Genomic DNA, 12,213 nt, shown 5'->3' on the forward strand with positions numbered 1-12,213 from the left:
CTGGATTACGAAGCATTCCTGAAGAATTTTAATTTTAATTTTAATTTTTTGTTTTCTTCACTTGTTTCAATTATTTCTTGATATATCTTATTTATTTATTTTTTTTTCTGATATACCAGTTTTGGCTGGAATTCAGATTTTTAAAATATTTATATTATATATAAAGACTTTGACCTTTTTGAAATAATTCACTTCTTGTTAATGATAAAAGATAATAATCACATTCTTTTAAAATCAAACCACAACTTGATTAGAAGACTTATCAATGGTCCAATTATAGTTTGTGAATAAATCATGAATCCAAATATCCAAATGATCACATATTGTATTTAAAATGTAAATGCAACTGAAACACCTTTTAGTCAAAGTCTTTGATTCTGTTTATTGTTTGCAATGAGAATTAATAAACCAGAGCAGATCTCTCTGAGTTGAGACTAATCAGTGTACACGATTAATCTCACATCCGATACCACCTCGCAAGCCTCTCTTTAACAAGAGGATCCAAACCAGATACACAATCAGCCCATGAGTTTCTTCCTAGCATCTGAACCGAAAAAAATAAATAAAAAACATTAACAAATTGACATCAGATTACTTCTAATGTACACTAACAAGCACTTGGGGCTCTTTGGTTATGAACTTAAAACTTACGCTTTTGTAGCCGTTCAGCACTCGAGTGAATTCAGTTTGGAGGTCCTCGTTTCTTATTTCCTACAGATAAAATAAAGTTAAATGGTCACAACCAATTGTTCAAAAGCTTAGTGAAAAGATGGAATTGTGCTAGGAGAGTTGTCACAATTAATTATGTTTTCACTTACTTCCCAGCTTGCCAAGGCTAAGCATATGTAAGCAACTGAGCTGCAGCCTACTGATGGATTCGCTTTAACCTAAATTATGGAGAACACTTGTAAAAATATCAAACTTGAATCAATGTTATAACAAAGCAAAAATCAGAGAGAAGAATTACCATTTCACATAACCCACTAAATGCAGCTTCTTTCGAAATGTCATCATCAGCTAACCTGAAAAGAAAGTATAGTTATTAGAAACAAATTTACCAAGCCAAATCCAAGACAAAGGTTCACTAACGTTGCCAATGTCTTGCACCAAGCCTTCATAGAGTACTCCATGTGTGGTGGAACGAGGTCTGGACGAAGCCATGCTAGTATTCCAAGGGTAATTGCACTGTTCACAGTTAGGTCAATCGTATTGCATTCAAGTAGTGTAGTTGCGCTCCTCACAACTAATGCCTATTTTATTAACAACAACAAAAAAGGCATACTTAGACATGGCCTGTAAAATTTTGGATTATAAGGCTGCTAGACTCACCTCTCCATGTTGAAGAATCAAGCCTAAGGAAGAGACGACATTGGTCACGATTTGTGAGACTTCTTGACCGAACTGAAAATGTTGAGTTCTTATCATTTATGAGTTTGCTCTTAACCAGAAACTTCAATCATAAATCGTAAATATATATCAAACTGCTATTACCTGGAACACTAATTCTCCAATTGCTTTACAAGCATTGTTTGCAGAACCAAGGTTTTCTCCAGTAAAATCTCCACTCTTTACAAATCATAAATACAGTCAAATACAATAAACAAAGAGAAAATGTATCATAGCAATGAAATTTTAATACCAACCAGTTGTTGGCTTGCGATGACGAGGAACTCAGGCATGCGGGGTTGTAGATAAAGCGGAAATACCTGTTAGTCATATCCAAAAACCAATGATTACTTTAACACATCTACCACAAATGATGACATAATCTCACATAACTAGTAACTGTCACTCTCCTTGACATTAATTTGATCATGTTAAAGGAAATTAGTTTGACGAATAAAAGTACACGTCCTACCATTACAAGATCATACATAAGGGCAAAAGCAGTTTCTCTGACATCAGGAGTTTCATCCATGCAACACTTGAGAAGCAAGTCCATTAGATTACTTTGTGAAACCTACGTAAGAGCGATGATGTGAGTATACATACATCCGGTTTTGACAAGAAAATGGGTCATATTATAAAATACAACTTTGATATTAGCGAAACTAATTGAGTTATTCACTGGGTGATCATGAGTACAAAACCGTGTGAACAAGACATCAAGAACGGGAGTACCATAGATTTTATCCCACTGCCAAGTCCTTCAGCAAGTCCAGAAACAAGCTCAAGAGAACTAACAATGATTCTTTTGTCGTATTCATCCCCAGAAAAAGCATGGTTAACCTAAAACCAACACAAGTAAGCTATAATTAAACAACAAACAAAAGCATGCAATAGTTATGTATAAGCCCTAATAAAATGTAGAATTGTTTCTAAACTCAAGCATGTGAAAAACAAATGGAAAATGATCGCTCCAAGTCTCAATTGAAATGATTTCGTCGAATTATGAATTGAACCTTAGCTAGTTGTTGTTGTTGGATAATATCCAGGCTCATCTGGAAAACAGGTAGAGCAAATGGAGCGAATCCTACTTCTAAAGCCTGAAGCATGGAAACACAACTTGTCATAAATAGGTTGTTCATAGTGTTAGTAGCAATATTAGGCTATCAAATTAAGCATTATCAAATGCAAGAAGTTTTCAACCCCATATTTAATTTGAGTTCTTAAAACTAACAAAATGTTCACTTACTAGGATAATTTAAATAATCTAGAAATTAAAGACCGTACATATATATATCCTTATGGAGTTTGACAAGTAGTACCATATACCTCAGAAAGGGATGTGAAGCATTTTAGCAAATGAATTACATCTTTATCTGAACTTGAAGTTTGTTGCAACTTTGAAACCAGTGGGGGCATCAAAATCTCAAGATAATTAGGCTGCATAAGGGGTTAGCTTGAAGTAGGTTAAAACATGTGAAACTACCAATATTAAAAAGAATATTACTCGCCATATAGCTAAATTTACAAGACCATATTAACCGTACACATACCTCATTCAGATCGATTCCAACTGAATCTGCCAGTGCTCTAATACCATCATAAACAAACTTTAAGTTCTGCCTCTGGATGTATGAAAGCAATGTGTTAGGTAGTCAACAAAATAAAATATTGTTTGAAGTCTATAATAGCTGCATAAAGATTTAGTATGGCAATGTAGTTAACTTTAAGAAAATTTAACGACCTGATACATTTCAAGAGCGCGCATTAGATGGCGTAGTATGACACTCAGGTGTGGCACTAAGTTATCCCCAGCATGCTACAAGTTGACAAATAAATTATTTTTTCTCAACAAAGATCAATTTATTAAAATTTTAACTTGAATTTGGATGAAACTTAATTAGGGGTTTATGATCGAACAGTCATTAATTGGAACTGAAGTTAGGTCCAACTTCTATACTATAGTTCAAGAAATACTACAGAAAATATCACCTCCTTAAGATTTTCTTGAGAATTATATGGGACAAATATTTATATATTTCTGTATGAGAGTCAAGATATTAATAATAGAATAATTTGATATAGTAGTAATTAAAGGTTCTACATATGAGGATAAATTTGAAGTATATATGACCATAACTTGTCTATGTTAGACAAATTAGAAAAACTCATAAAAACAAAAGATTCCACATATTAGGTTCTCAAAGAGTGTTCGTGAACATAACTTCTCTAAGTTTTTCTAAAAAAAATTTTGATAATATCTTTTACAAGTATCTTCGTTCTTTCATATTCTTCTTCATTCTTAAAGATACATTCGGCTTCGGTTAATTTCTTTGGTATGTAGGTATTAGTTAAGCTAACGCTAAGCACTATAGAAGTTCTCTACACTTGACATAATATAGAAAATTGCAAAACAAATAGTTACCTCTTCAATAGTTATCAAAGCTAAACATGCCGCCTTCTGGACCCGGTTGCTTGTATCCAAAAGTTTGGGAAGAAGACCCTTAAGAGCTTTCTCAAATAGTTCAGAATTCTTCAGATCATCATCTTCCTGTAAAATAATAGTATCAAATCATTTAAAAAGATTGTTTGAATAAGTAGAAGCAAAAAATATCTTGTTCAATCATACCTTAAAAACATATGTGCCAAATTGAGAAAGTGTCCAGCACGATATGCTTCGTATGAGAGGAAACTTATCATCTAAAAGAGGAAGAAGGATTGCTACAATCTGCATAGAAGGCACTCGAATATTAGTAAACTTTTTATTAACGGATACATATTGTATATAGGAGATGACAAAAGATCATTTATGAACTTGCCTCACACAAATGAGTGTAAAAAATTTTACAGCATCCTTCAGCAATAGCTCCAAGAGCAAAAACAGCAGCTTCCCTTTCTTTCCAAGTCTCATCATCAGATTTTGATAATTTTACCTACAATAACATGTTTTTAGCTATTTTTTTCAGATCGATATACCAGCAAAAATTAATAATATTTACCTCAATAAGGGGCATGAGTGTTTGAAGAATTTCATCTCCATATAAATCAGAGAGAATGCCAATAAATTTTGCAGTGCGTGCTCTTAAATTTCCCACGTTAAACAAGTCACCACTATGTGCCTGTCATAAAAAATGATTAATATAACTAAAATATTTGCATTATATATATAACCCTCAACACAACTTGTGTGCTTATATCAAATCACATAAAATAAATAGATAATGTACGAAAACGAGGTTTCAAATCATATAAAATAGTAAAATGAATGAAAATTGAATAAAATCGTTTTTTAAGAATAATCAAGGTTTTTAAACCAAAAAAAAAGAAGTATAATCAAGGTCACACTAACACACAACTGCACCTGATCTATATCTGGTTGAGATTCATCCTCCTGCAAAAGAAAAATTCTTTCAAACATTTCATAAAATTTGAAAAATGTGACAAACCATATATGATCAACGGAAAAGAAACCTTTTCATCCAAAAGTGATTCATCGTAAGCCATGGCTGAAAGCAACATCTGATAAAGAATTTTGTGAAAGTTTTAAACTACACCCACTAAGAAAATGTTTAAATCTGCATCAATATATACTAGATAGAAAGGATAAATATCATTATACTGGAATTAAGCCTGGCAATGAATCCTTTAAGTCTTTTGGTTGCAGCTGATGAGCGTCATAGTATGGAGGCCTAGCAAACAATGATATAGTTTAGAGAACAAATAGAGACAGGGAAGTAAAAATCAGTTTAGAAAAGGATAAAAACAAAACATAAGAGAAAAAGATTTTACCAAACTTTAGATGCTGTAAGAGATACTTTTTCATTGAGCTCTATCATTACATGTGCCTTGTCTGCCATGAAATTGAAGAGATGCTGCTTAAATAGAAAAACATAAAGCCATTTAAACATTTTATGTCTATTAAATTTGAATTTACCAATCTTTTAGCATTAATAAATTAAAAAAAAAAAATATGAATCTAAGACCAAAATAACATAAAATATTTGGTTAAACACTATTTACATCACAAATTCATATGAAATTTTGCAAATCTAGAAGAAAATAAATCGAAAAGGAAACTGAACGAACCCAATGTTGTACGAATGGAAACAAACAGACAACGAGAAAGCGACCTGATTGGGATATAGAGGGATTGGGATAAAGACGGATGAGGCGGTCAGAGAAAGAGAGAGAGGCAGAGGTAGCGGCGAATAATTTTCAGAGAAATAAAAAAACTAGGGTTTAGTTTTTAAGCTTTATATTTTGCAAAAAAATGGTATATTTATTAAAAAAATAATAAAAAAGGGTAAAACGATAATTTTACAAATATGATAGAGTTTAGTTAGTAAAGAGTGGACTCTCGACTAAAGCCCATCAAATGAGGGCTTTCATCGTCAATATATATTTGGTGCAACATTAGCATATAAAACTTAAAAATATAATAGAGTTTAGTTAATAAAGAGTCTGCTATGTATTACTATTACCCATGAAACAACGATTTTAGGCACCAATATATATTTGGTGGAGCATTTTTATACAAAATTTGTTTTATGGAATAATGGTAAAATCATTTTTCCTTCCCCATAAAATTTAAGGTTTGATTAGGTCCAGAGGTTTTTCTAGATACTTGTTCTTGGCAAATTCCTTATATATTGGCTAATCTAGTTTTAAATTCGTCAACCAAATTATACAATCATAAGAAGTTTTAAAGATATAACTCATACATATTAGTAAATCTATTTTAAGTTCTTCAATTAAACAATCAATAAAAATATATTAAGTAAAGATCCTATAATTATACACAATATTTTAATTTCTCTAAAACATATATCGTTAACCAACATTCTGTGTTTTGGCTTGTTAGAAAATGACATTTTTTATTACATAATAATGCAGCTGATGGTAAAAAGCTCAAATATTACACAACAAAAATTTCTCGAGTAAAAATCCTGAAATTATGTAAATATAAACATTTATTATTTCATGTATTTCTCTTTTATCTCCTACTGTAATGTACACGAACCAAACAAAATTCTGGTTTAGAGAGTGCAACGATCGATGGTTTAATGAAAGGAATAATAATTTAGATGGTTTAAAAGAAAGTATTAAAAGGCCATAGCACCATGTACACAAAAATATATTTAAAAATGTCCATATATGATGAGATTTATTATAAAAAAAAAAAAAAAAAAGAGTAAATTACATTAAGGCCCCTGCGGCCGACCTAGTTTCCTCCGCCACCAAGGTTCAGACCACCTTACCGCTTGCAGAAACATATGAGCTCCTCGGGCATAGCGATAGCCTCATGAACACCCAACCTGATCCAGTCCCACGGAGACGACTCCAACCGGCGAATCTCTTCCTCGACCTCGCTCAACTCCACTTCTATTTGATGGCGGCAGGAGAGAATTTCCTCATGGTGTCGTTAGGCCTAGCAACAAGTGAGAGAAAGCAAATTAAGAATATTGACTTCTGCGGCCCATGCCTCGATAGCTGTAGAGGAATCCAGAGTTATTGACAAGATCCCATGGAACCCTCACCACTCCAGAGTTAGATGACCCGGTCTGGAGTTTGGAAGCATCCCGAGGAGGTTCGGGAAGAAGCTTCCTCGAGGAGCTTGGTCGCGAATCAACTAGCGGTGGGGATCTCCTCCTTCTCGCCTTGCTTTATCCTTTGTTTGCCTTTTGTTTTGGTGGCCTCCGGCTTGGCTGCGATCTCACCATGGCGAAGCTGCATATAGATTCTGGAGACATTTCCTGAACAAGAGATGGTGTGTCCGATAGCGTCGTAGTCCGCGAATCATCGGGATAAAGCTTTCACATTCTCTTTGGACTTGTTTGGATCTTCTTCTGAGACTAATGAAGTGACACTTCACCGCCCTAAACATACATGCTAAGGACACGCAAACTATAGACATATCATAATCCTTTGTCATTAATTTTTTTTTTTTTGTTTTGCTGAACCGATCCCAGTTTACAAATTTCCCGCATATTCCGACAGTTGAGGTTTAGAACTTATAAACCGTCTTTCTTCTTTAAAAATAATTTTTTAATAAAATAAATGCAAGAGAGAGATTAAAACCTCTTTTAAACACTTTGCATGTTTAGTAAGTTTTTCCATCATCCTTGCATACATTGCGTATTTTGGAGTATTTCAGGTGTCGAGGAGACGTCGGAAACGCTGACGATCGAGCCAAGCAATCGAGCCACTCTCAGCGGCACCAATCGAGCCACTCTCAGTGGTACCAATCGAGCCACTCTCAGTGGCACCAATCGAGCCACTCTCAACGACACCAATCGAGCCACTCTCACCCAAGCAATCGAGCCATTATCGTCCACTCCGATTTGATGCACATGTCAGAAAGACATTCTGTCTTACAAGCTTCAGGAGATTCCCAAACCGACGCTTCACCTTGTCGTTTTAAGTTTTAGGGATTTACATGTTTTTTTACTATAAATAAGTTTTGTCAAGTCTTGGCAGAGAACATCTTATCTTTTATCTCGTTTTCTTTTCCTTAGGGTTAACCTAGCCACCAAATACGTTCTGAGACTTTGTATTCCGATATCTTTGAGATTATTCAGTTTTTGCATTGGATTCCTTCTACAAAGTTGTTCATCTTATTTGTATCTACCTAATAATGCTTGTTTCAATGTTTTATGGGTTTGCATCCTTAATGATGATTTTCGGATCTGAGTAGTGTAGTAGTTCTTGAGGATGGGATAGATTAGGTGGAGGATCTTAGGATGTAGAGTGTTTAAGCTTTGATTTGTATGATTCCCTTCTGGACTAGAGTTAGAAATACTTGTTTCTCTCTGATCAATTGGAACTAGGTTTTAGACATTTCCGCACCCAAAAGGTGTTCGATGAAATGTATGACCAACTAGTGCCAGAGACTTACGTTCCTAGCCTAAGAGATTAGTTGTCTAGGATGTTTGTTGACGTGAATGAACTTGTTTGTCATGCTTGCTCGACCATGTTTCTCTAGCGAGAGCTAGGTATGGAAGTGGTTGAGTCTGAGTAGCTTTTGCCAAGAGATTGGATTAGCTAAGTCGTGATGTTCATTGTCTAGAGATAGTTTGCTTGTGCCAAGAGATTGGATTAGCTAAGTCGTGATGTTAATTACTTCCATCCTTAGGACCTCTTTCTGTCTGATTTTTGTTACATTACTGAGACTGTTTCGTTTCTTGCCTTTTAGTTCATGCTCAAACTCGTTTATGTTTTTATTCATTTTCGCTTCTTGTCATGCATTTTCGTTTCTAGTCCTATAACACATTTTCGTTTTGCATTTTGATCATTCTAGGACTGTTAGACAAACAATCTCTTTGAATTGGCTTGACTCGTGATTTCTTAACTGCATCTTAATTGTTAGAAAAGTTTTCCAACTGGATTAACACCTTAAGTATTACAACTGCATAAGGTTAATTGAACCTGCTAAGAGACACAAAAAATCTTAGTATCAATTTGGCGCTGTTACCATTTGGGATTTACTTTGCTACATTTAAGATTTCAAGTTTTGCAAGATTAGGTTCTGTTACATTTGTCACTGTGAGTACTGACTTGTTTTGGTTGTCTACTTGTTTGTTTTGCATCACAGGAACCTGTTGATTGCAACCTTGCATGCACACCAGATCAAGGGGACATCAGAAACTTCTTCCTGCTATCGACGACATCAATCGGTTACAAAGACCAAGACAAACTCATCCTCTCACTGATCATCCCGCACCAGTCGCTATGGAACAACCAAATGAACCAAATCAGAGACCGCAAAACATTGGTGTTGGGGATGCACCAAACACTCATACTTAGCGTGCTGGAATCGTCTCTCCCACCTTGCAGAACAACAACTTCGAGATCAAAAGTGGTCTGATCTCCATGATCCAAGGAAACAAGTTTCACGGTTTGCCTTTGGAGGATCCGCTCGACCACTTAGATGAATTCGACCGTCTGTGCAGTCTCACCAAGATCAATGGAGTGAGTGAGGATGGTTTCAAGTTGGGACTCTTCCCATTCTACCTGGGAGACAAAGCTCACCAATGGGAGAAAAACCTCCCCAAGGGATCCATCAACACTTGGGATAACTGCAAGAAGGCATTCTTGGCAAATTTCTTCTCCAATGCCAGAACTGCACGTCTCAGGAATGACATCTCTGGTTTCACTCAGAAGAGCTCCGAATCATTCTGTGAACCCTGGGAGTGTTTCAAGGGTTACCAGAGCTAGTGTCCTCATCATTGGTTCAGCAATGAGTCACTGCTGAGCACTATGTACCATGGTGTACTTTCAAAAATCCGCATGCTGCTTGACACTGCCTCTAACGGAAATTTCCTGAACAAAGAAGTGGATGAAGGATGGCAACTCCTTGAGAATCTCGTCCAGTCTGACGGCAACTACAATGAAGATTATGACCGCACAGTTTGAGGTGACGCCAGTTCTGAGGAGAAGTACAAGAAAGACCTCAAGAACGTCAATGATAAGCTAGACCGTATCTTGCTAAGTCAGCAGAGGAGCGTCCACTACGTATCTGAGGATGACCCTTTCCAACTTCTAGATGGGGAGGGTGAGCAGTCTGAAGAGATCAACTATGTCCATAATCAAGGTGGATACAACAAAAGTTACAACCAATATAAGGCAAACCCCAATTTGTCTTACCGAAGTAACAACATTGTTAATCCACAAGATCAGGTGTACCCTCCACAACAACAACAACAAGGTCAACGAAAACCTTTTGTGCCTTACAATCAGGGATTCACGCCTAAGCAACAGTTCCAACATGATTATCAGGCTCACTCATGACCCCCACCAGGATTTCCATCTCCACAGGTTCTGCCTACACAAGCTCCTGACCAAGAAATGAAGCAAATGATGCAACAAATTATTCAGGGTCAAGCTAGTGGTTCTATAGATACTACTAAGAAGTTTGCTGACCTTAGTTAGAGGATGGAATGTTCCTACAATGATCTGAACGTCAAATTTGAAGCTCTCAATTCGAAAGTAAGGTACATGGAAGGCCACTCCGCTTCTACTTCTGCACCAAAGCCTGGCCAATTCCCAGGAAATGCTGTTCATAACCCCAAGGAATTCGCCAATGCCATTACGCTGAGAAGTGGGAAAACATTGCCTCCTAGGCAAGGAATTCCAGACGTCACTGCAGACAGTGAGGAATTAGATGGGGAGGGTTTTGTTCCAGATGACGCACAGATGGAGAACCCAGTCGAAGTAGTCAAGGACCGGTTGAACCAGTGAAGCAGTCCGAACCTGAACCAGTTAAGGAACCTGTTGTTTCTGACGACAAACCTGTGAGGTTCATCCCTCCACCAAATAAGCCTTCTATACCATTCCTAGTGAGGTTCAAGTAGCAACTTACTGAGAAATACAAAGCTCTGTTCGAACAAAAAGTCAAGGAGATTGAGTTGAGGATGCCATTGCTGGATGCATTCGCACTTGTTCATCACTACGAGAAATTCCTCAAGGACTTGGTAATGGAGAGATCAAAAGATATTCAAGGCATGGTGGTACTGAGTCTCAAATGCAGTGCAATCATTCAGAAGAAGATTGTATCTAGGAAGCTCAAGAATCCTGGATCATTCACTCATCCTTGCTCCCTCGGACCTATGTCTTTTGATAGGTGCCTTTGCAATCTTAGTGCTTCAGTTATTTTGATGCCACTCTCTAATGCTACGAGGTTGGGTTTCACAAGGTTCAAGGATTGCAACATCTCTCTCATCCTCGCAGATAGATCAGTGAGACTTCCAAATGGTATTTTAGAAGACTTACCCGTCAGGATCAGAGACGTGGAAGTGCTAACAGACTTTGTGGTTCTGGAGATGGATGAAGAACCAAAAGATCCTCTGGTCTTAGGAAGGCCGTTCCTGGCGACTGCTGGATCCATCATTGATGTCAGAAATGGCAAGATTGATCTAAATCTGGGCGACGACTTCACTATGAAGTTTGACATCAAGGATACCTTGAAGAAGCCAACGATAGGAGGATAAATCTTCTACATTGAAGAGATGGATAAATTGGCTGATGAGTTGTTGGAGGAGTTAGCTGAGGAGGATCATCTTAAGACTGCTTTGACCAAGGGTGGAGAAGAAGGGTTCCTACATAAGGAGACCACTTGTTACAAGAATCTGTTGGACTCCCACAGAGAAACGGATGGACCAGAGGAATTCGAGCAGCTATCTGACGCAGAGGAGGTATGTGCAGTTGAGACAGAGAGTTCAGAACGTGATATCTCCCACTCGACCGACGTCAAGACCCGCTCGATCAAGCCGAACCTCTCCCACTCGACCGTGATCACTCCAGGCTCCCATGCTGACGACTGGTCGGAACTGAATGCTCCAAAGGTAGAACTCAAAACTCTCCCTTCCGGACTCAGGTACGTTTTTCTAGGAACCAATTCTACTTATCCTATCATAGTGAATGCTAGGTTGAGTGATGATGAATTGGGGTTGCTAGTAACTGAGCTTAAGAAGTATAGAAAGGTTATAGGTTATTCTTTAGATGATATCAAGGGAATCTCACCTAGTCTTTGCACACATAGGATCAATCTTGAAAATGAGTCTTATGCTAGCATTGAACCCCAAAGGAGATTGAATCCTAACCTAAAAGAAGTAGTAAAGAAAGAAATCTTAGAACTGCTTGATGCTGGAGTTATCTATCCTATCTCTGATAGTACTTGGGTATCTCATTGCACTGTGTACCTAAAAAGGGGGGAATCACTGTTATCAAAAATGAAAAAATGAGATAATCCCAACTAGGACCATCACAGGACATATGATGTGCATTGATTATAAGAATTTGAATGCTGTATCTAGGAAAGATCATTTTCCT

At 36.9% G+C, this 12,213-nt stretch overlaps 1 protein-coding gene, 1 long non-coding RNA gene and 1 other non-coding gene across 7 annotated transcripts; all 3 read right to left on the reverse strand.

Annotated features, from left to right (window-relative positions):
• Window positions 1–266: 266 nt before the first annotated feature.
• On the reverse strand, window positions 267–5,641 carry LOC104791627 (transportin-1-like). Of its 5 annotated transcripts, none has more exons than XM_087458666.1 (23): window positions 5,473–5,641; window positions 5,176–5,258; window positions 5,006–5,075; window positions 4,858–4,905; window positions 4,748–4,777; window positions 4,386–4,505; window positions 4,206–4,319; window positions 4,016–4,114; window positions 3,812–3,937; window positions 3,131–3,205; window positions 2,940–3,011; window positions 2,716–2,826; window positions 2,403–2,486; window positions 2,122–2,229; window positions 1,859–1,960; window positions 1,644–1,706; window positions 1,492–1,566; window positions 1,330–1,401; window positions 1,090–1,250; window positions 968–1,022; window positions 819–887; window positions 652–711; window positions 267–544 (listed from the first exon to the last, which is right to left on the reverse strand). In XM_087458666.1, the coding sequence occupies exons 2-23, from the start codon at window positions 5,241–5,243 to the stop codon at window positions 458–460; spliced, it is 1,869 nt and encodes a 622-aa protein (XP_087314792.1). In that variant the 5' UTR covers window positions 5,244–5,258; window positions 5,473–5,641; the 3' UTR covers window positions 267–457. The 5 variants fall into 5 exon arrangements, with proteins under 5 accessions (XP_087314792.1, XP_087314797.1, XP_087314796.1 ...); XM_087458671.1 differs by having other exon boundaries at window positions 5,176–5,236; window positions 5,473–5,618; XM_087458670.1 differs by having other exon boundaries at window positions 5,517–5,613.
• An 804-nt stretch (window positions 5,642–6,445) lies between these two features.
• LOC147949918 (uncharacterized) lies at window positions 6,446–7,381 on the reverse strand. Its single transcript, XR_015562026.1, has 2 exons — window positions 6,924–7,381; window positions 6,446–6,814 (listed from the first exon to the last, which is right to left on the reverse strand). It is a non-coding gene; the product is annotated as an uncharacterized LOC147949918 (long non-coding RNA).
• A 2,129-nt stretch (window positions 7,382–9,510) lies between these two features.
• LOC147949919 (small nucleolar RNA R71) lies at window positions 9,511–9,617 on the reverse strand. The gene has a single exon (XR_015565484.1). It is a non-coding gene; the product is annotated as a small nucleolar RNA R71 (small nucleolar RNA).
• Between the last annotated feature and the right edge of the window lie 2,596 nt (window positions 9,618–12,213).

The sequence above is a fragment of the Camelina sativa genome, chromosome 1 (genome assembly GCF_030686135.1).
Source record: "Camelina sativa cultivar CO46 ecotype springtype chromosome 1, ASM3068613v1".
NCBI classification, from domain to species: Eukaryota; Viridiplantae; Streptophyta; class Magnoliopsida; order Brassicales; family Brassicaceae; genus Camelina; species Camelina sativa.